This window comes from Streptopelia decaocto (assembly GCF_964273445.1).
Source record: "Streptopelia decaocto genome assembly, chromosome: 2".
In the NCBI taxonomy this organism is placed as follows: Eukaryota; Metazoa; Chordata; class Aves; order Columbiformes; family Columbidae; genus Streptopelia; species Streptopelia decaocto.
In genome coordinates, this window is record NC_138655.1 from 21650375 (window position 1) to 21675310 (window position 24936).

The 24936-nt window shown below is 41.4% G+C and overlaps 1 protein-coding gene across 18 annotated transcripts in view; it reads right to left on the minus strand.

Moving 5' to 3' along the window:
• Positions 1-18824, minus strand: part of RIMS2 (regulating synaptic membrane exocytosis 2) — a gene marked incomplete at its 5' end in the record, with an annotated part of 471635 nt that extends 452811 nt beyond the window's left edge. For all 18 annotated transcript variants that reach the window (XM_082045213.1, XM_082045206.1, XM_082045230.1 and 15 more), the window contains one exon: positions 18655-18824. In XM_082045213.1, coding sequence (XP_081901339.1) covers positions 18655-18824 — 170 coding nt within the window. The remainder of the gene's footprint in view (positions 1-18654) is intronic.
• Between the last annotated feature and the right edge of the window lie 6112 nt (positions 18825-24936).

Genomic DNA, 24936 nt, shown 5'->3' on the forward strand with positions numbered 1-24936 from the left:
AATGAACAGTAAACACAAGAAGTACTAAAAGTACAAGGCTTGCTAACTTCTCCACTACTTCATAAATTCATTTTTAACAGGTAGAGTGAATAGCTTGCTTAATGTCAATATTTATAATGGGTAACCATCATTTTACTTGCTTGCTTAGGCATCCCAGGCAAATTGAATCACTTTTCTGTATTTATTTTACAGATTTTATCCACTTGTCTGCATCTGGTGGAACACTAAATTTCATGTTTATTCACCTCTAAAAAGGGAAAACATTACTAATTTTTGAAGAAATTACCAGAAAACACCTTACTGTGTAAGAATAATAGAGGCATCAGCAAAATATTAGCAGCCAATCTACAATCCATGCTTTCAATACAAGCACCTCCAGCTCAAGCAGTATTAGCAGTAAAAATAAGAAAATTTGGAAGCTTCTACAGTGGTTATGACAATACAATGAGGGTCCCCTGTATCAAGAGAGAATGGAACTCTTACCAAACTAAAGAATACAATTCCAACATGACAGAATGGGGTTTTATTTGTTTCAAGATTTCCCCAGGCTGGACACACTGGGCACTACACCTCACTTCAGATTGCTGTTCTCTCCGCTCTTCCACAGTCAGCAACACTAGCTCAGGAACTACAGGTTTATAGCTTAAATTTTATAGGAGAGGAGCAAGGCTGTCTGCAGTCTCTCACTCCCACATGGCTATTATAGATTTTGACATAAATGATGAGGAATAAAGGGCCTCATTTTTTTCTTTGACAATAAGATTGAATCAGAAGTGATCTAATGACATCGGTAGACTTATAACAGATAACAAGAATGCAAGTCAGACCCAAATCAGGCTCAATCATTTTATTATGGAAAGAATATTTTCAGGAAAGAACCACAAAAAAAGCAATAAAGTGTTTTATTTGCCAATGACATGGTTTAACCCAAATATTTTCTTATAAACTCCATCTGTAAAAAATCAGTCATGAAATGTGTAAAATTTGAAATAATCTGTATTAAAATCTATAGGACTAACAGACTTAAATGGTCATCTCCCAGAACACTTCTATGTAAAATTACAAAAACTGAGAAATCCTATCTTGCATAACCTAAATATAAATGAAATGAAAAATATTAAAGTAGCACTTATATAATTTAAAATATATTTGGAGCACTGGAAAATATATCTCACTTCTTGGATAGAAAAAAGGGATTGTTTAAGATGAACATGCCCTCCATAATATCTTCCTTTTTTTCAGAATAATTCTATTATTGTCTCTCATATATCTCTATCAAAGTTCCATCCTCATTTTCTACAGAGAGAAATGTCTAGTATGAGTGTGTCTTCTTTATATACAGCATTAGGAGGAAAGACCTTTTAGAATTTCACTGGACAGTAACACAGGCATTCAAGCCAGCAGTACAAACTAGTAATGGAGTCACTGTAATCCAGTCAGACACTGGACATTTGTTGAACCAGCCACTGAGACAGTCTGAATATTAACCTGTGAAAAAGTAAAAGCCTACTATACCCTCCAGAAATTTAAGTCTGATATTTATAGAAAAAAATGTTCAAAAGGAAGTTCGTTTTAATAAAATTGCTGGCTTCTGAGTAAATATGACATTTTAAAACATATAATTTATTCATATTTGGGGGCAGTAAATCATTCCAGAAGAGTGGGTTTTGATTCTGAAAGTAGAACAACCACACTCATTTGGGGGTATAATACATGTTAACATGTTAAAATATTGCTTCTGTAGTAATTTTAACCAGCATCCTAGAGAGGAGGCATAAGAAAGGGGACAGCTGTTTTATTTTTCAAGAAAATGTAAATCAAAGATGACTGTTGTAGCAATCTGAGACCAAAAACAGAAAGTAACCAACAGTAGAATGTAGCTCCTAATGAATACTGGGCTAATATTAGCAACTGAGTAGAACAAAATATGTGAATATTTAATAGTCCTGCATAATAGTCCTAGTCCTAATAGATTTATTTCTCTTCTGAAAGAATGAAATATTCCTCTAAATATAGCATCACTTAAAAATAAGACAGCTTGATAGGCATTCAGAAAATTGCTACTAGCATGGTAATATTTTTAGTTGCTATATTTCTTAAGCAGTCATTTTTTAAAAAAATTCAATTAAGTCAATGAGGCTACAGATCTGATGCACAAGTAAGCCTTCAAACATATAACTTAGTAGGATCAATTACTCTTATTAGAGTTAGAAAAAAATTAAGTGCTTTGATGCAAGGTCTATCTTTTTCTTATGTGTTGACATAGACAGTGGCAATGGTGAGTTCACACTTGGTATTTGCCTGTGCAATCTTATGAACTTTGGCAATTCATGAGTTCATGACTCTGGCATATTGAAATTCAATCACAGTTGTTGTCATCTACAGGATTCAGTGTTTAAAATTATGTTTTAATAACAGATTAAATGGCAACAAAATAATTTATATGTCCTCTTTTTTAAAATATCCATGTAGCCTATATTTCAGTATATTGCAAACATATAGCCAAACTCATCACACAATTTGAACAATCTCCATACAAAAACTGAAATACTAGGGGCAAAGCAGCTGTCTTATAATTTCACACAATAAAAAGAGTGTCCAGTCACCTGTGAAAATATAAGAGCTTGTTTGTGCAACAATTACAAGCAGGACCTTTGCTACACAGCTTTCATTATTTATGTCCCAGATCACATTGGAAAATGCAACAACACAGCTTTCTAGAGCCCATTCACTTAGCCAGCTTCCTCCAAGCTACTTCCTCTCTCCTTTCTTTCCATGTCCTATAAGCTGAACAAACTTATTCCATCACATCAGAAAATCAGAATTTTGCAAGTGTCTGAGAAAAAAAATGTATACACTGTTTGATACAGAGACACAAATCATAGTTCTATCTGAAATAACACCAGCAATGGTCTTTCACCTCCAGTTATTTAACAGCAAAAATTTTTGAGCATTTTCTTTGTTTTCTTCATGAGAAAAGCTCTGAACAATAATTTTGGCTGCATCCGCTCACAGACCTCAAATGGCACCTTCAAAACCAGAAATTATTTCATGAGTGTTGACTGCTGCTTTTCACTGCAATATGACCAGTCATTGCAGACTGTGGAAATAATGGTGGAATAAGTCCCTTGCTTCCAGGAACTCCAAAAGTACTGTAGCTAATCTCTCCCAGCTCCTCAGTTGTGTCAGCTCAGCAGCTTGTGGGACTGTACAGTAAACTGGATCAGTTCCATTTTGTAGATTAAAAAAATGCTGTCAAAATGGTGAAGGGGAAAATATTTTTGATCAGCTTAACTTCCCTGAAGCAGTTTCACTGGACAGTTCAGGAGACACTTGCACCAGGGCCATGATGGTGTCACGGAGGCAGGAAGGAGCAGCTGGGGTGGTGATGGAGCAGCCTGTGCTGCACTGACAGCCGAGAACTACCCAGGGCTCCAGAGCTGAATTTAGCCCCTCAGAGGTACCTTCTGGAGAAGCCTCTCTTGCTGTGTTGATTCTGCAAAGAACCCAGGAAGAGTGGTGTCACTAAATTTAAAAACACTGTGGTGGGTTAACCTTGGCTGGCTGCCAGACGCTCACCCAGCTGCTCTCTTATTCCTCTTCTTCAGCAGGAAAGGGCAGAAAAAATGATGGAAAAGCTCATGGGTTGAGATAAGGGCAAGGAGATTCCTCACTGGTTACTGTCATAGGCAAAACAGACTCCACTTGGGGAAGATTAATCTAAACTGTTGCAAATTAATAACAGAGTAGGGCAGTGGACATGAAAACAAAGCTAAAAATACCTTCCCCCTACCCCTTCTTTGCAGGCTCAGCTTCACTCCAGAATCTTCTGCCTTCACCACCTGAGCAGCCGAGGCGAATGAGGAACAGGCGTTGTAGTCAGTCTATAGCACTTGGTCTCTGCCGCTCCTTCCTCCTCACACTCCTCCCTGTTCCAGTGCGGAGTCCCTGCCATGGGATCCAGTCCTTCATGAACTGCTCCAGCATGGGTCCCTTCCATGGGGTGCAGTTCTTCAGGAACAGACTGCTCCAGTGTGGGTCCCCCAAGGGGTCACAATCCTGCCAGCAAACCTGCTCCAGCCTGGGCTCCTCTCTCCATGGGGCCACAGGTCCTGCCAGGAGCCTGCTCCCGCAGGGGCTTTCCATAGGATCACAGTCTCCTTCGAGCATCCACCTGCTCTGGTGTGGGATCCTCCATGGGCTGCAGGTGGATCTCTGCTCCACCATGACCTCCATGGGCTGCAGGGGGACAGGTGACTTAACCACGGTCTGCACCACAAGCTGCAGGGGAACCTCTGCTCTGGTGCCTGGAGCACCTCCTGCCCTCCTTCTTCTCTGACCTTGGTGTCTACAGGGCTGTTTCACCCACATTTTCGTCACTCCTCTCCCTCACAGCTCATGTGCAGCACTTTTTTATCTTTTCTTCAATGCGTTATTGCAGAGATGCCACCAGTGTCACTGATGGGCTCAGCCTTGGCCAGCGGTGGGTCCATTTTGGAGCTGTCTGAAGCCAGCTCTGTCTGATATGGGGACAGCTCCTGGTGTCTCCTCACAGAAGCCACCCCTGCAGCTTCCCCCAACACCTGGACATGTAAAGCAAATGCAAATACTTGCTCTATATGAAAAAGAAGCGATATAATTGTTAGTTTTGAATCTAGTAAGTTACATGCTTATGTATAAAATCTTCTCTAAGTTTTCATTTTTTATGGCAATAGGAACCTAATTATGAATTAAAAGGCAAAGAATAATTGGGTTGATGGGAAAGAGTTCAATAACAATCCTTCCCTCTATTTCAAACATAGAGAAAGTTTTTGAAGAAAAACTTTATTAAACTGAAACTAAGGGTCAAATATATTTCACTAATGTAAATACAAAAACTATTATGCAAATGTTCAAACCATCCCTAAAAAATATACTAATGACAACGGAACATATTAAGCAGTAGAAATGCACAGTAGAACTCTTGTATAAATTTCCTTCCACATCATGATAATAATATTCAGTAAGTTTACAAATACTGAATAAAAGATATTTATGTCCAAGATAGAAGATACTAAATGGTAATTTCCCTCTTTTAACATAAGCCACCATCTTTCTTGTGGGCAGCTTTACTGAACACCCAGCAGCACCAATGGGAGGCAGGAGCTGGTTTAAAATAGGTCATTGTTATTAAGGAAGTGCTTAGTCTTACTTGTGTTAGGAACTGCAGCCCTTTCAAAAGGCAAAGTTTTTACAGATAACTATAATAAAAAACTCCTAAGCCATTGTCAAATAAAAACCTTGTTATGAAGGGTGACAAAACAATCTACCAACTGTAAACTACTCTTTCTTATTTAACCTAATAATAAGATGAGGTGTATATAATTGAATTATTTCAATAATAACAACAACAAATATACAATAGTGTCTTTACTCATTTAATGACCCAGTGAACTAATTAATTCACTGGTAAAATTGCAGGAAATCCTTTCTTATTAAAAGAGCAAATGTTGTAATTTGCAAAGCACAATGGTTAAAAACTTTAAAAAAAAAAAGAAAAAAACACCAAACTGATTATTAACTATTGAGCTGTAACTCAGGCTCCACAGTGAAACTCTCGTTTCAGTGAATGCTTTTTATTTTTTATTTATTTTTTATTACAAAGGCACTATTTCAACCTATATTCCTTTTAATTAATGGTTCTCTCACTTGTAAATAACTGGTCCTATTGAGTTAAAAAATAGTTATTTACTTCTGAGAAGTTAAGTTTAGGCACAAGTGTCAGTGTTGTAATGGCCTAATTCTATTGTTTGTGCAGAACAAATATGACCATTCATACTAATAGTTACAAATCTAACCAAATCTTCATTCTACCCTTCACCAAATAAAAGCTGCTTCTATACAGGAGTATATCTGTTAGAAAGACTTTTCAAATATATGATTCAGACCAAATTTTAGACAAGAACACTCAAATTCTGTGGAAGACATGTTAACAGGAACACTACAAAGTAGTTTAAAACACTTATCTTCCAACCATGCCTAAATAAATTCAAAATACATAAATGTACATCAGTGCTCAGCTGTAGTCCATCAAATTTCATTTATCTTCAGGCACCTGCATGTTCAGATATCAAGCAGACAGAAGAATTCAACACTTTCAAATGCCAAGTACTTTCTCTGTACTCTACCCTGAAAATACCTTTTCTTGGCTCAGTGCCTTCATAGTACCCTCAACAGCATTTTTTTCAGATAAACCATAAACAAGGCAGGAAAAAATATATTTGGATTTTCTGATATGTATGTTTAAACATGAAAGATACAATTTGTAAAAAGAAATGTGGACACTAGCTAAAAATACAATTTTATTCCAGTCATATTGGGTTTTTGCTTATCTTTACAACCTGCTAACTTTCGAATTTTCCTGGCATTTTTGGTAAAGTTCAGCAGAATAATTAAAATTACTGCTTCACTTGAAACGTCTTTTGATGTTATATATATTAGTATGGAGGTAAAATCAGCACTGAGGAATATTTCCCATTCAGTTAAATTTAGCTCCTCAAACCTACCACTTACATGTAAATCAGACTATCAGCAAAGTGTCCACAGGCATACTTCTACAACTAATGCAAAAAGCCCATAAATTATTAAAAATCAGAACAAGAAGCCTCATTCTATTCATAAATTAAAATTAAACTCTTATTTTTAAACAGTTCACATTGTTTACTGTGATATTTCATATCTGTAATGCTGCAAGTCTTTTGAGAAAAAGCAAGATTTTCCCAAAGCATTTTAACTTTCGTACAAAACACGTGTTCAATAAAAGTGTAATCCTCAGCCTTCTAAACGTGACAGTGATGCTATTTTTCTAGCTGTTAGGTAATACATGGTTCAGCTGTCACTTACTGTGTAGCAGTCGGTTACACAGAATGAAATGAATCATAATCGCAATGACTAACCAAATTAATGAAAGCGTGCTGAATCAAAACCCATGTTCCCGAACTGTCTTGGGGCCTGATTCAGCAAAAACATACTTGATTTCTATACCACACAACATCTTTCACAGATACCTGTTTATCCAGGCTTTTAAAGCAAGGGAGTGCTGAACTCAGAACGCACAGCAATTCAATAGCATGTTTTTAACAGACTACTATCAAAAGTGACCTACGAACTTGTAAATACACAGTAGCTACATAAATATTATTAAACCAATGGCTAACTGGCAGAAAATAATTTAAAGCATAGAAGATATTCAAAGCATATGTGAAATCTCTAGAACTTCTCTTAATACATAGCAAGAGAGATGGTGTGTGAGTTAAGGAAAGAAATTATCAGCTTAAACTGAGTATATAGATTTTTCTTTCAGTCTTAATGTTACACAGTCCTAAGTTTACAAGTAGTAGACAAATCCTGTGTTTGTAACTTCTCATCTAGCAATCAGACTAGCTTCAGCTATGAGATTCTATCTTCTGTCTCAAAATAACCACTCATTATTCTTATTGGTGAATGACATGTGAAGATTTTCTTTGCAATGTACTTTTGTTAATAGGTATGCTTAATCCTGCATGCTGGAATGATCTTGTATTCCAGGGTCTTTTTCTACATCTCATTCTTCGAAGGCTTTCTGAATTTAGAATAAGAGATATACCAACTCCTAAGAATAACCTTGGACCAGAAAGGAAACGTGCTCAGGTTCCCAGAAGTGAGTTTTAAATAGTAAAGATATGGATAAATAAGCATGCCCTAATTAATAATTGATTGAAATATATGCAAAAGATGCGGGTTGACAAACAGGCTTCTAAAGAAGTCTGGAGAACCACAGAAGTCAGTGCCAGTAAGGAAAGTGGCTATGGCATTCTTGTAAGACCAAATTGTGAAGAGTTACTCTCAAGCCAGAACTCTGAGGGTGAGATTCAATTTACCTAGCTCAAGATGTCTACAAAGTAGACCTCTACATCTGACACATTCACTCTATCTTCTTTTTAAGTCCATATCCAGAAACTGGCTCTGCAGTTCATCCAGCCTGCCTGAAATGTCTAATTTAAGATGAGATTGATCACATCCTAAAGGTGCCTTTTTATTTCCATTTGCTTTAAACCGAATCGAAGAGATTTCAGATGTAGCTGTGTTACACTGCAGATATTCATATCTGGTCAGAGGAATCCCAGAGAATCTGAGCTCAATCCTTAACCCAAGCTCTAAATGTTGTAACATGGGAATGAAAAAGATACCAAAACTGAGACAATCATTTTCATTAACGAAGTTGAGCCTAAAGAAGTCTTCTATTGTTCTTCCCCATAAGGACTCCTTGGGATGTAATATGGTATGAACTGACTTTTCACAGTCAGGAGTGTGGACAATCCCTTTCCACTACCCATCTATTTTCATTAGGCCCTTAGTAATTAAGTATCTTTGGGACCTTAACTTCTTTGTCAAATTTGTTATAAGTCAGCTAACAGCTTCCACAGACTAAATAAATCTACCAGAGGACACATCTGTCTCCCTTACAAGACTGTAGCAGTTATGTCCTTCCAAGGAGGTGCCAGATCTGTGTTGTAGATCCTTCTCAGCTTGAGATTTGAACACAGCTCTCCTCCCTAACAAACAAGCTATGGGCAGAACTAGAATAAGATTATTCTGCATCCTACCAGTGAAGTTGTGCAACTGTGCAGTCAGGAATGTGAATATATGGACAAGCAAGAGAAAGTCTAAATAGCTCTGTGATCAGGATACTCGCTAGAGGCAAATCCTTGTTCTTGCTCCAAGGGCTGTTTGTGCATTCCACTTAAGCACTCTGATACAAACTGCATAAGAGGCATCTGATACAGACAGAATAGAACTCACTGGGGATGAAGGCAAACACTATGCATAGCTGAGGTAATGAACTTCAAAACACAAATGAGGAATGATTGATTCAACAGCAGTTCTGCAGAAAAGCATGTTGAAAATATAGTAGATCACAAGCTGACCATGAATTCATAATGTTATACCACAAGACAAAACCTGAACACACATGACACTGGCTGTACAAGGAAAGTGTTCTGTGCAAGACAAATGACGTTATCTTTGTGCTCCCCACACACACTTTTGTTTGGTATAATGTGTCCGGTTTTGGATATTGTATTTAAAAAAAGATCAGTTAGAAAGTATATAAAGAACAGCAACGAGAATGGCCAAAAGCCTAGAAAATATGACCTGCTGAGTCTACAGAAAGGAGACAATGAGAATCTACAGTAGGTGATATGATCACATATGTGAAATATATGAAAGGCTGCTGCAAAGACAAAAGCAACTGACTGTTCTGCATTTATATTGAGTACAAAGTAAGGAGAAAATGGCAGGAAAGAGATCTAGGTTTAACAGTAGGTGAAAAATGTAATGGTAAGGGTGATGACTCTGAGTAATTGAGACAAATTATCCAGGGAGATCAAGGAATCTCCATCTCTAGTTAGGTCACTAGTCAGGTAAGCCATTCTCATACCTTTCAGTAGTAAACTGTAATTGAAAAATCTGTACAAGTTTCATACTGGATCCAAGAACTTTACCCTAAGATCTGTTTGGTCCACTTGTCACCTTCTACTGTGTAGGCAGCATAGCCTCTGCAGAGCTGATTAGCTTGAGTTGTGTCTATCATCTGTTACGTGCCCTTGCCTCAGCCATGAATCCTACTTATTCCACGGGCCAGGTGGGCCCTCACAGTTGGGACAAATAAGTGTCAGGAATTGCTGTCTTATAGTTGGTTATACCACAAGGCAAGGGGTGAATTGGAAGACCTCTTGAGGTCCCAACTAGCCCTATTTTCTATTATTCTACATGTTAGCTGTGCTTTAAAAGCATTGCTTCTCACTTATCCTTTCTTTAAAGAGAAAAAATGTATAAATGCACCAAGACTCAGAGTAACAGTATACGGAAAAAGATTTCTTGCTAACACACTGGAGTACTTGTTTCTGAAAAGTTATATGAAAGATAATAGCAAAACCTTTTCAAAAAAACGTTGCTTCTAACTTACAATTTTATTTAAAGGTCTGAACATTTGATGTCCCGCATATGCTTAAGATAATACGCATTCTAAAGAAAGCATGCTGTCACAAATGCATAGAACCAAAATGCCACATTATATCAAATACCTAGTAATGCTTTATGACCTGTGAGATGTTCTGTGTAGAAATAAAATATAATATTTGGTATAAGAAACCATTCACCTTAAAAATATTAATGTTAAATAAATAATCAGTCATCAGAAAGTATCTAAACAACTTGATACGAGATTGAAGAAGAAAGAACCAGCCCCACTGAGACAGTAAAAAGGAAAATTTTTTTTATGTTTTATTTAAAGTTTAAAGATTTTCCTTCTAAATTTTCTAAATAGAAGCATTAGGACTTCTTTGAAACACAAGTTCAGCTCTCACTAACTCCTGCTAAAACAAACAGGATATTTCACTACGGTTTTAATAAAAGAGTGGAAAGTCTAAATCAAAGATGTTCTTGTGACAACCTTGAAGCGCTCCCCCACCTTGCCCCCATCCTTAGCAGAACAAAGGACTGTGTTATGCCTTAAACATCTAGGTTTTGTTACTTTGGGAGGACAAGATAGATGGCTGTGGAGGCAGACATCTCGTCTTATCTTTCCCAAGGTTTTATTTTGTGTTTGGTGGAAGAGATGGATGGCTGTGGTGGCAGATATCTTGCAAGATAAAGGCAATCAAGTGAAGGCCCCATGGCCTAATTGGAATGATAGAGGTGAACCATCTGTCGGACAACCAGTTATCAGAAGAAACCATGAACTAACAGCTACACCTGACAGGCAAAACAACTCACTTCTGGTCAGTACCATGAACTTTCCCCTAGTTTGAAGACCCCAGACCCATTTCCAGAAGAGTCTTCCTAATTAGCATGAAGAGCGAACAGAGGGAGGAGATGAACCACCCACATGTAAATGAACTGGGTTATAAAATGACCCCGTGTGTGGCATCAGGTGAGGCATGTATATGCTGCGCAGCGTGACCAAAGTCTTCAGTGCAACCACCCTCCCTCCATAGGACATCATCGCTGGACCAATAACCTGTAGAGTGGTGATATCTTACTCTCTCTCTCTCTCTCTCTCTCTAGTATCTTAGTTTTTCTTCTCTCTCTTTTTTTTTTTCTTCCTTTTCTTGAACATATAAAAGTAATATCATTGTAAGTTCTGCTACTAAAGTCTTGTTAAGTTTTGGATTATAGTTACTAGTTGTTGCCAATCCACTGTTTTTAGAAGGACTTTTGCTGTCAATGTATTGATAAGTTTTGTGATATTATAACATACTTTTGCCATGTCACTAATTGCTGTAATTTGTATTCCACCATGTGCTTTTAGTAAATTCATAATTGAATTGGACCTCTGGCGTGATTGTCTGTCACTCGCTTTGCATAACCGCACAGAAATACCCAGAGTTAACTCACACCTGGTCTCATCTGTTGGGTCGGGGCACGTGTCACGTTCAGAGTTAACTCATCCCTCATCCAATCTGTTGGGAAGGGACAATTCTTTAGTTGCAAAACTTCAAAACTCCAAAAGATACCTAAAGAACACCATTATAAACTCCTTCCCAAAATGCATGAATTTAATTTCAGTTTATTAAAAAGTAACTAAGATCACTCTGTAAACATGTTTAGGCAGAGAAATGTGATGACAGCTGATATTTTAATTAGACACTATAAAAGAACTGTCTTCCACCTTCAATGAAAACAGCAGAGAACAGTATAAATTACTTCAAACTCCTACTCTCCAGAAATGATACGTATTAACTTCTTAAATGCACTGCTAGTCCCCCTATACAATCTTGTACTGTTACAGTAACTCTTATCGTCTCAGTTCTGACTGATCCCTTTGCAGCTTCAAGACAATACCTTGGAGAAACAACAAGAGGAAACAGTCACAACATAATACTATGCATAAGCAGCTTTTCAGCATAGCCCTGATTTTGCAATTTCATTGTGTCATCAGAAGTCTAACAGATCACGAGACATAATTACTGGGGTTTACTGAATTTACAAAAGCACTATCAGATTAGATGCAAACTGTTCTTACAAATAAACTATAATATACCCTCAACAGACAGTTACACTTCAATATAACAGTTCCTCCTGTTACACCATGTAGTTTTGCAAGAGACAAAATCTATATTCAGTAAGAATTGAAAACAACATGGTTTGATTTGAACTTAAGATTTCTAACAAGAATTAATTTGCCTGAGACATCTGGTTTTGAATTACATTTTTAAACAATAAGTATTTAAAGAGATTCTTCTTATGAGTCTAAATTAAGAGGACTCACTGTTGCCCACTTTTCAAGAGATTATGTTGTCTATGATAACTTGTAGCTGTTAACCAGGATATAGTGAGACGTAATTAAGACAGCCCACATGATCTAATCTTAACTGGAAAAATCACCCCCACCTCAAAGCTCACTGTTAAGGTGTAATGTCTGTTGCAGTCAAACAAGTATAGAAGATATCATAATTCATCATTTCTTGTGTTCTTTTGGGTTTTATCTTCCCAGTTGCTATAAAAAAAAAAAAAATCAGAGAAGACATTGAAGAAAAAAACAAAAGATGGCAACACACACACAAAAGTCCTTCTTGGGAAAGGCAGGCCCAATGGACTTAGAAACGTTCATAGCCTTCTGACCGACTGTGAATACAGCAGTAAAACTTTAAAGAAGCCAGTAGAGCAGAGGGTTAGAGGTGGCATTCACTGAAGAAAATTACCAAGGCTGTCAAGCTTACCTTACAGATAAAAATTGAACATTTATACACATGACTAATTTCACATTTCACTGGATTAAATTTCGATGTTCAAAGTATTATCTTACTTTTTGCTCCTTATTATGGAACACTGAATATGCTGCAAGTATTTTAAAACCTCATTGGCACGGTAAAAACACAGTTTGTATCAGTTCTGTAGTAACCTTCTGTGTATTTTTACACTTCCAATATAAACATTAATTAAGCTGTTGTTTCAATGGAAAAATCAATTATTTGACATTCTCAGTTATTTAAACATTACTCAGCTCAGAAATGCATGCATACAAAAACCAGAATGAACCATTGAGCCCCCTAACCTTGCTTCCAGAGACCACTGAATTTTACCCAGTCACTGCTTTCTAGGCTACAGTCTCAGTGCCTTAAAGTATGGTCTACAGTCTTGTCTTCAAGATGTAAAATTAAATGTTTTCTTCTTTTTGTTTCAAAGCAGTGTAAAAGCAGATCTATTTGACAAGATTTTTTTTTTTCAGAAAGCACATACTGGCTAGTGTTAAATACTTACTTTTGGGGTTCTTTGTTGACTAAATCTTCTAATGGCTTTTCTATTTTTTGGCCCCATATGGTGTCAGGCCTTTTTAAATCCAACCCATCCTGCTTGTACTTTTTGAGTGCACTATTGCAGCCTTCTGAAATTTTACTAAACAATAATATTAGCAAACCCAGTAATCAGTGTAACTGCCAGACTGTATAATCTCCAGATACATTCTGCTTAGTCACTAAGAGGAAGTACTACTGCTATTATTTGTGGAGAGTGCCCAAAAGTGTGCTAGATGCTTTACAGAACAATTGTAAACACTGGGTCTTCTTGAAGAGCAAATGGTACAAGCTGTAACATCCTGACAAGTACTATCTACAGTATGAAATGTCTGAGCATGTGGTGAGAGAAGAGCGAGGGATAATGACAGTTTTGAGAGATGCCCAAAAAAGCAGTACAAATGGTTAAAACAAAAGAAACGGGAGACGACAAAGAATATGAGGAGGAAGCAGAGAATGAGGTAGTAGGAAGGGAAAAGGGCTGGAAAGAGGGGAAGCCAGGACGAGGGACAACTGTCTTCCTCAATTATATCTTTTCATACAACTTCCACTATCACTTATTTACACTGCATGAAGCTATTACTTTTAAAGTCGTCTTGACCATACTTCATTTTATAATACATAGAAACAAAAGCCAAATGATAGGGGTGTGGCAATGGACTGTTCTGATAGCACTTCAGATTCTGGCAAAACACAGTGTAAAGCTATGGGACCATAACTTAAAATAAATAACTAGTTACCTGGAGTCCTAGTTTATGATGTAGCCAAAAGCAAATTTTTTCCAGTAAACTCTGTAAATTCCCACATACATTTTTCTATTAAAAAAAAAAAAAAAAACCAACAACAACAACAACAAACAAACAAACAAAACCAATAATCACCACCTACATCTCTGTCATCCCTCCAGCCCCAAAAGCCAAATCCTAAATATGCAATGCTTTTCAAGCAGCGTAAATCAGAGTTGGTTATTTATAAACCAGGATAATTATTTATAAAGCACTACAATAGCTTTGTGAGGTGGATATTTACACTGCTGTGACTCAGAGCCATCAGTCTACTGCTTGCTTTCCCCCAGGCCCAGCATCCTGCCCCACATCTCCCTTACCCACAGTGCCATACAGAGCCCACACAGTTTAGCTTCTCTGAGGTCTGCTTTTTTTGTTTCAGTCACCGCAGCCACCCAGTTATTACTGTGGCTGGGCAACCACAGACACAGAGCAACTGAGGACACACAAGCCTGCGGTCAGTCATACCTTCCTAAAGCTAACTATGGACTTGAGGGTGGTGGCTGACAGAGAGCAACCACCCTCTAGCCAGGCCACTGTGTTTCCATCTGTCTTCTCCCCCTGGATACAAGAGATGACAATGCCAGTCGATTTCAGCCACACACACATACAAACGAGATCTTTTATAAGGACCTCATGCTAAACCTGTGATGCTTTGAAAATATATGGAAAGCTGGATGATTAATTTCTCCTGGGAAAACATATCTTCTACCGGGCCAAAGTGTCCATACCCGTGAAAAGCTGAAATGCCTGTATTTTCAGAGCCGCGAGTCGACTTTACAAGAAGAGTGTTTTATCTTTAGAATAGTTAGGCAAAGGAGATAGAAACTCATGATACTGCAAGTGGAAAAGTGTATATGCACATCACACAGGCTGAAACATAAGCCTACAAATAATGTCAGTATCCTAACATCTTGTACAAATCTTTTTTTTTTCTGTGTGCATCCTCTCAAGCCAGTCCTTTGATATAGAAAAAGTACAAATTAAAGGTAAAAAAGCACAAGACTGATCCCATAAATTAATCCATATGGAGGAAAGTGCTATCTAAAATCTTTCAGAAAGCTTACACAAACAAAAATAGAATTTGTAAGAGGAAGGAGGTGCATAATGTAAAGGAAAAGCTGTCACCGAAAGTTTTACACTATATGCATGAAAGTAAAACAGCCACAAAGATAAAAGTTGAAAATATGTAAATATTCCTGTAACAGCAGAGAAGGACTTACACTCAGTTTACAGACATAAATTCACTCTCTCTGAGTGCCATGCATTATGCATATTAAATATTACGAAAAATATACATTTAATAACCCTGACAAAAAGACACCTTCCTAGTACACAATATTCAAAATGCATGCCATGGGTCTCAAAAATTTCAAAAGAGAGACAGTCAAAGCAGCAGATTTTGCTACCCATCCTCCTTTTTAAAGAGGAAGCTCCACCACAGGAACACAGTGCACAACTGTAGCTAGATGTATTTCACAGAGCAAACCAGGCCAACAGAGAGAGCAAATCTGGAAAGCTTCTGCTTTCCATGCCATCATGTTCCAGCAAATCCTGGCAAGAATTCATGCTGACCTGACCACTATTAGTTGCTACAGATTACAACTCAATACCATCTGCATTTCCTTTCCCCAAAAAGAGTAAAACAACCATAAGGAGAAGAAGTTATGTATCTATTTTAAATCCACACATATTTACTCCAGAGAGTGAAGGGAAAAGAATAAATAGTCCACATTACAGATGTGAGTCACACTACTTAATGCACTTTTGGAAGATGCTCAAATACCACAGTGATGGGCACAGCATAAGAATTTGAAAAGCACAAAACAGAAATAGAATGGAGAAAGGAAACAGAGCCCAGGGACTAGCCATTCATACTGACACTCATCATAAATTATATTTTTTTTAAAATGAGGAAATCCATCCTTGCCCCTTTTTAAAATATTTGTACAATTCTTTTGATAATATCTCTAAACGTCAACTCTTGTTTTCACCATCTTTTTTTATCCTCTCATATTTCTCTATGGAATGAAATGACACAAATTTATTGCTTAGTCAGACAAAAATACCTTCCACTTCAAAAGGAGCTTGCCTTCGAGGAGAATTACACTTGAACAAAGACTGCAGGATTTAGCTCTATATTTATCTCTATGCAATAACAGTAGTTCATTCATATAAATATGGGGTTTTTTTCTTTCTTCTTCTTTCTCTACTCTTGACAGAAGGAAAACATCTTTCAGGGGAATTAAACTCAGTAATATCTCGCTAAAAATGCAGAATAAGCTCTGGTATGACTTTGATGGAGGGTTGTGCTTAATAAATCTTTAGATATTTTCAAAATGAACATGTACCTGATGTTTCAAGGAGCCACTTCACCTTAAGAAAAATGAAACTGTTGAGTTATTCATTTGACTTCACTTCTCAGTATTCTGTAAAATATTGTGGGCCATCTATCCAAATGCCATTGACAACAGCATTTTCCTAAGACAGCTGTTTTAGGCTACCCTTTGTGTATCCATTATGCTGTACCATTTCCCCCACAGCTTACACAGAACTCAAGAGGAAGCTTTAGTGAAACATAATGAGAAATTAAACCCCACATGAAGTTTATAGTTTAGATTTGATTAAGACCTTTATTTTGTCCATTGTCTGCTTCCAAGATTCTGAAGATTACAAATGAAAACAGTTCTGTTGCATTTTTAAAGTTGATTTTACCTTGTCACTACTTCAGAACAGTTTACTCTTTGTGAGCTTGGCGATTGAAGCTGATCCTCGCATCATACTGAAATCATACTTTATATTGGATTGTAAAAATTATTGGCCACAACAAAAGTTGCCAGGAGCCTTCTTTAAAACTGTAATGTTACTATTGTATACTTAAAATGCAGCCTGAATGATCTTCCATTTTCTTCTTTCTTAATTATTTTTAAGAGTGCAGAGATTTTAGACAAAAAACTTGCATTTATTTTGATAAGCCACATGATTTCTCAATGTGAGAGTGTTTAAATTGCTTTAAAATACATGTATCACAATAGCAATCAAATTGTATAGCATGAGACAGTGAGGTATTTAGTGATAAAACAAGGTATGGCACTTTATTTCCAGTGCTCACATCACACCGTCATTCTTCAAAATGTTCACCCAATAAAATATCTTTTTACACAGACATTGAAACAGTTTTAGGAGATCATCTCACAGTTCAGTAGCTGTCCCACAAATGATATCTGAAGATTTCATTATGACAGTAACAATAATGCAATGAATCTTGGAAACAGACTTCCAAAGTCAGCAACTAAAGCCCAGAAGAGAGCTGCCGGGTACAGAGTGTGAAGGGCCAGCTGCAGTTAACATGTCCAGGACACAATGCTTATTTTGGTATAAAAAGATACTTAGTGCTTCAGCTTCACCACACTCACAACAGTCATGTCCACGATAGTAGTAGCTTTGCTTATTTGTAAGCGTGACTACTCCGCGGCGGAGGGAGAACAGTTTCCTTGAGTTTACTCATTGTCTCACAGTCGGGCTGGGGAAGGACACGACCCACGGCGCTCAGGAGAGCGGAGCCCCGCGCGTCCAGCAGCGCCGGCTTCCCCTTGGCGGCTGGGGCACAGCGCAAGGGGAGAGCTCCCGCCTGCCCGGCCCCCGCGCCCGGGCGGCAGCGGCGGGACCCGGCGCCACCCAGCCCCGCGCGGGGCTGCAGGGGCGGTGTCGCCCGGACAGCTCCCGGTGCTGGAGCCCGGCCGCCCGGACAGCTCCCGGTGCTGGAGCCCGGCCGCCCGGACAGCTCCCGGTGCTGGAGCCCGGCCGCCCGGACAGCTCCCGGTGCTGGAGCCCGGCCGCCGCCGCCTCCCATGGCCGCGCGGGGCGGGCGGCAGGGCTCCCCGCTTCCCCCGGCGCCGGGGCTCACGCTTGGAAAGAGCAGCGGGGCGGGGGCGGGTGGCAGACACGTTGTCGGGGGAAGATGGCGGCTGTGGCAAACCCACCCAGCGAGACGGCCGGAGCCTAGGCCCCGGCGGTCCCTCTCCGACCCGGGCGGCCGAGCCAGTGCCCGGCAGGGCCGCCGCCACCAGCCCGGAGCCCGCCGCGCCCCTGGGACGGGGCCCGATGCCGCCGATCCGCCCCCTCCGGCGGCGCCAACCGCCGCCTCGACCCACCCCCCTTCCTCCTGATGGCACACGCCGGGTGAGAACGGCACCTGTGCGGCCATGTTGGGCGCCTTGCCCCCGCCAGCGCTGGGGCGTGCGGAGCCGGAGCCGCCGCGCCGCCGCCCGCCCCGCGGAGCTCGGCTGAGGCAGGCGGCGAGCTCGAGTCGCGGCGGCCTCCCGGCCCCTTCTCTGCCCACTCCCGCGGCGGCAGGTCCCCTCCCCGCGCCCCACACTCGCCCGGCGCCGAGCAGCCGCCGGGACAGAGCCGGCGGCGAGAGACACCTCTGCCCGCCCCCGGCCGCCCGGTTCCTCTCTCCCGCTCCGGCTGTGCCGCCCCCGAGGCCGGGGAAGAGACTTCCGCGCCCGCAACCGAGGGCCCGGAGGACGAGAAAGGGATACGCCCGCCCTTACTTGAGCACGGATTGCTCCTTCTCCTCTTCCTTCTTCTGGCGGTCCATGACGGCCAGAATGATCTTCCGCTCTTCCTCCGTGAGGTGGCTGAGGTCGGGCATCTCGGGCTGAGGAGCCGGAGGAGGCTGAGGAGCGGCGGGGCCACCCCGGGGCCCGGCGGGAGCCGACATGTTTGGTGGGAGCTCGCCGCCGCTACGGGAAGCGCTGCCCTAACTCCAGCGGCCGCGGCGGCACCAGCGGGAGCGGCCGCCGCCGGCGCCGGGAGAAGCACATACAAATCAATACCCTGTAATCAACCGGCAGCCTAATGACGGCCCCGCCGGGGAGGGGCGGGGTGGCTGGCAGCCCCGACCTCGCACCCACCCGCCCGGCCGCCGGCTCGCCGGGGGGCAGAAGGGAGGACGGGGACGGCGGGGCCCGGGGGGCGAGCAGGGGGAAAGGGGAGGGGAGAGGGCAGCGCCGGGAGAGGAAGGGCCGGAGGCAGGGTGGGGAGGGAGAGGGGAAAGGGCAGGATTAGCCGTGGGAGCGCTGTGGTTTGGGTGCGAGCGAGATTATCCTAACCCCGAGCACCCAGCGGGGAGAGCGGGGACGGTACCAGTGGCGGGAGGGGGGGGAGGGGGCAAGAGACGGGGGCAGAGGCTGCCGGGGGGGGCGAGGCAGGGGGCGTGTGAGAGCGGAGCCTCGGCGCCCCGGGGCGCGCAGCGGGGGAAACCCCAGCGGGCGAGCGCCAGTCCCGGCCGCCGGCCGCGGCTCATAATTCCTCGCCGCTGTCCATGGAGGGGGCCGCGGAGCGCCGCGCCCGCCTCCCGCTGCCTCTCGCCGCCGCTCCTCGGCTGGGCCGCGCCGCTTCCTGCCGCCGCCTCGCTTGGCTGGTGCCCTCTCGGCTGCGGGATGGAGTCCGCCTAACCCATGGCATGGCGGAGAGCCGGAGTCACGGGAGGGGGCTCCGCATCGCCCCACCGCCTCCCCAAGCGGACCGGCGCGGGGCCCGGCTGCCGCCCCTAGCGGCGCCGCGCGGGCTGCGAGGTGGGGGGCGGGCGACAGCGGTCCTTATTTATTTATTTGTCCCCGCACAAAAAATGGACGCGATAAAAATCACGCGAGGAAGGACAAGGAGGAGCCAAGGCGCCGGCGACGCGCTGGGAGGACCGAGCCCGGCGACCGCGGGGGGGCGGAGGGGGAGGACGGGAGACGCTGCGTGGCCGCTGCTCCCATCGCTCCTGCCGCCCCCCGCCGCCGGGGCTGTCCAGGGGGGCGGGCGGAGAGGAGCGCCCGTCCGGCGGCGCCCAGCCCGGAGTGCAACCTCAGGGCGAAACAGCTGTCGGGGGGAGCGCAGGACTCGGGGAGAAGAAGAAAGATACACTGGGAAAGGCGAGGGGGAAAGCGGCCCGGGAGGGCTGCAGGGTCGCCACAGCATCGTCCCCTCGAAGGCCCGACGGCGCGGTCTGTAGTTCAGGCTGAGAAGGGGAGAGCAGCGGCCGGAGGGGCGCGAAGGAGGGAGCGCCAGGCAGGCCTCCGGCTCCCCCGGCCTGGAGCAGGACCGCTGTTCGGCTGGGAGGCTCCAGCCCAACACAGCGGCTGCTCCACCAGTGCTACATAACATCCTGCTGGAGTGTCCTTCTGCCAATGCGAGGCGGGAAATTTGCCCCAGCCTCTGTCTTGATAGATTCCTCCAACCCAGAAGAGCAGGAATGTGACACTGCTGGGAGAAGACCAGAGATGGAAGGCCTCCTCCCACCCTGGAATCCAGGTGATGGTGGAATAAACCTCTCAAAACGCTTTTGCTACCTATAAACCCCCCACCCGAGCAGTCATTTTGATGGCAAGGAATAATTTCTGGACAATGCTCAAAATGTCATCCAGTCCAAATAAAGGAAAAATAACATCCTTGGGAAATACCCAAAGATGACGAAGAAACTATTCAATCCATATCTGTGGGTTTTCAATCTATTTACAGACAGTAAAATTCAACCTGCTCTTCACTTGCATTATGAGACATAACTTCCATTTCACATCAGCTTTTGGATATCATATAAGTGTGTGTAGCAATAATAAAGTCATTTTGTAAGGTTTGATTTGGACAGTTTGAAATCTCCACCATGGATCATGCATTTCTGGAGCTGGTGGACTAGGACACCAACTTAAAACGAGGTACAAAGACCTGAGAAAAAAAGTCATCATCCTGAAAGTATCCTGATCCTAATTAGCTGTAGTTCCACAGAGGATGAATTCTAGGATGTACCTTGATTAGCTGAAGAGCTTTGCATGTGATGCTGGGCTGAAGACATTCCTTTAGGAAAAACAAGTTCTGGAGGAACATCAGCAGAGGGACATGATAGTTTGGGTATGGTAAAGCAAGTCTTAATAGTGATCCATGCATATTGTCATGCACATATATTCATCAAATTTTATTAATAATTTTGTCTAATAAATGCCATTGGAATCCTTAGCTGAAAGGAGCCTGTTCCATTTCTTGATGCAAAATTATCTATAATAGACCCTTTGCTATTACATGTAAACTATTGTATAGAAACTGAGCATAATGTATTTGAGCAGATACCCTTGTAAAATAAACTGTGTGATTTTCATCGAGTCCTCAAAGCATTCTGCTCTTCCAGTCAACATCACCTTCACCTTTCGGACTGGATTCTAGCCAACTGGCTCTCACCCAGTTCCTTGTTTCTTCCAGGCACTAGATAAATCTGGCATCTAAGTCAAAAAGAGGAGGAAATGTAGAACTGTGTGTCATCAGATTGCCAAAGATAGTACAGTCCTTATCAATCTATGAATGTTGAATGGAAGAATTAACTGGACTGATCCCTTTGGGAAAATACATTTTATCCTGGTGAAGTGAGGAAAGAGAGAAATCACTCAATCCCTTTTAAGAGTAATTAAAAACAACCAGCCCACTTGAAGGCAATCCCTCCACCCTGTCAGGTTACACAGTTGTTTAAAAAAAATTTCATGCCATGTCTCAACCATAAACACTGACAGTATTCTGACCATAGTTTTGTTTGCTAGACATTGCTACTATTCTTTGTGCATTGCTTCATTCATCTGAGTTTCTTTCCAATAGATGTTCACCTTTGAGCTTTCTGGATTTACAGTGCCTGCTTCTGTAATCATTTCAATGTGCTTGTGATTTTTCATCTACCAATTACAAATACCTACTCTCAGCATGACTGTAGAATATCAAGAGCTTTCTTTTCTCCTTGATATTTGCTCTGTTCCCACTAAATCCGGTACCATTAAGCAGGTAACTATAAACAAACAAATCCAGGGACAGGAACTGTAATCCCTATATGCTACCTAGCTATTTGCTTTGAAAGGAGGGAGCACATTCAGAGTAGAAGATATTCTGTGACTCACTGAAGAAATGGTTCAACTTGACCTTTGTCTGCTTCTGCCTTTCTTTCTCCTCATCAATTCACCTATCATTCCATGCATTTTCCTGCAATTAAATCAAAACCCTATTTGTTCACATTCCTGTCAGCCTGCACAGAATTGTCTCATGCTGTTACTGTTATTTACATTACCCAGGTGACATACTGATGAAAATATAAGCAGAGCACAGACTTCTCTACCTACTTCAGAGTAATTGTGTCAACAATAATCTACAATCAACCAACAAGACAAATTATCAGGTAGTATGTTCATTTAAGAAACTTATTTTTAAGGAGCATTCATTTGTAATTCCCTCAGCAGTGAAACATCTATAAATTCTGGCCTTCACATTCATGTGTCTCCAGGTACCTGCCTTTCCTGTTCATCTCAGCTCTCATTACAAACTCAATACCATACTCTGAAAAGACAGATTCCCGTTCTTGTTTTACATTCTTCCATTGGAATTGTTCTTCCACTGTATAAGCTGCAACTCAAAATTCATTGCAGTCATACATCAAAGGTATGTGATACTCTCTTTTGGTGGCTTCTCTAAGTCATCTGAATGTACTGACACCAACAGGGTTATTAATATAAGTTTTCTGATACCCTTTTTGTTTCTGTTCCTTTCCATTTCTGTTAGACAAGAGGGATTCCCAAGAAAACAGTGTTTTTAACCTGGTTTTATGTATCACCACAAATTGTCTTTCACTAAGGGTCACATTATACTTATTCCTATTTCCTTTCTCATAGCAACTACAAGAGTAAATGAGTTGGTAGATTTATCATTCCAACATGCTAAGTGTAGTTCTTTCCTGAAAAGGTAATGCTAACATCTGCTTTATAATGTTTTGTATAAGGAAGAAATCCAGTGTAACTAATTCTTGCCATTATTTTTGTCCCAGATTGAAACATTTATTTGGAAAACATCTTTATGTAGCTGACACAAGAGGAACTTGAAAGCATTCTGTTATGGATCAGTGAATGGAGAAAATGAAAAACATGTTCTTGCTTGAAAACCTCCAGTATTCAGATTCTTGATGGATCAAATCAGTTACCTAACCAGCAAGAAATGCATCTGGTAGGACCCTTCTTAGAGACATTTTGTAAGGCACTCCTCAAATTCCTGTTGAGGAAGGACAGAGCTTCACATTACAACAATTTGTGATTCAAAGGTCCTATACTAAGTGCATCAAACCATCATGGAGTGGTTTACTGGTGCAGCTTTGGATCACTCCCAGATTTCCCCTGTCTAAATTGAGGAAGCTAATAATATTGTATAATGTTACCGACATTTTAATTTGGTTTATTTCAGGAGGATTTTGCTTACTCTATATGCATTTTTTTTCCTGCTCCTAGCAAATTTATTTTACTTGGATACTTCCTAACAACTGATTTGAAGAATGATAGATATTTATGGGTAAAATTTAGTTTTCTTTAACTGTTACTCTCACTTCTCATAAAAGGTTATCCACAGTTTACACAGCACTTTCCACACCTCTGTGTCAGCTATACTTGATGAAATAGCCCTTCCCATTTCAACAGTATAAATGATATACCTGCAGTAGATGGAAAAATGTTGGTCTCTTAGCTAGTGCCCCCACTTTTTCTTCCTCTCCATGCATGTGATCAGTATCTCCACAGACTCAGAAGAAGGGGCAAGTCCTTAAGTTGTGCTGAAGTATGCAACTTAGTCCTACCCACTTCCAAAACCTTCCTTGCTCAGCTGCTCAGGAAAAGCCTTTTGGATTAGAGGAATGGGGGCTCATCACGGTCATCATAGTGGTTGCTGTAGGTATGGAGAAGTTTTGACCTTATTCCTAAATCAGCTTGGGTGACAGGAGATTGTTTTGTCCCCTCTCAGTGGACCAAGGAGCTGGTGCCCAGGCTGTATTTTGGAATGGGATGTGGGAGAGCTCTGACACGTAGGTGTTTGCTAAGTACAGTTGGCTGAAAACTTGAAGAAAGGCTTCGATCAGTTAGATTGTTTTCTGAATGGGATACTTGAGAAATATGATTTCTAGAGCTTGGGATGTTTTGTTCAGAGCAATTATACACAGACATACAATTCATAAGATCATAAATGTGATAAATTCTAATAACTTCATCAATCCTCATTCCTGTAATTCTGTTTACATGCTCAGTTTGAAATATTCTGACTGAATATAGTGTAACATAATATTGTGAATTGAAGATGTAGATAATAGTCTTTACAGGATCTTAAATTTACTCAGTATTTTGTGTCTCGATGTGACAATTCAATTCTGATTGTTGTTCAGTTAGTCAGTTGAAACGTCAAAGGAAGAATTTTTGAAAGAAGCTAAAAATTCCTGCATAACGGCAGTTCTTCGGTTATATATTTTTGTTTGACTCCTGATGTGTACCATCAATGTTTCTGAGTAACTGGGCAATAAGTGAGGCCCTGTACTCTAACAGGCCAAGATAGTAATAAATCAAGTGTTTTGTTTTCAACAGCATAGCAGTTGTCCAGCTAAGTTTCAAGAATCCTACCAAAACCATACAGGAGTCTATTTTTATTGGTCACCCACAAGCCCTTCACTGGTATTTAATACCTTCATTAATATTAAAAACTGTCCTCAACTTGGGCACCTTGGTTTCTTTTTAACTGTTCTGAGTTGGCAGATACTATGCAGGTTTCAAATATGAAATAATGAGCTATTAAATGATGTTATTCAACATAGAACATTATCACACGTTCCTGTGAGGTACGGATGGATGCAGCATTGCCTTCCCTCTTTGCTGCCTTCTGATCCCTCTGCCCTGACCCCTCCTACATTTCTGAAACTCAAGCTGTTTCAGAACAAACACCAGTATTAAGTGCTGAGTGATTTTTTTTCATTCAGTCACAAGAGTGTCCTCCAGAGTTGGTACAGAGTATCC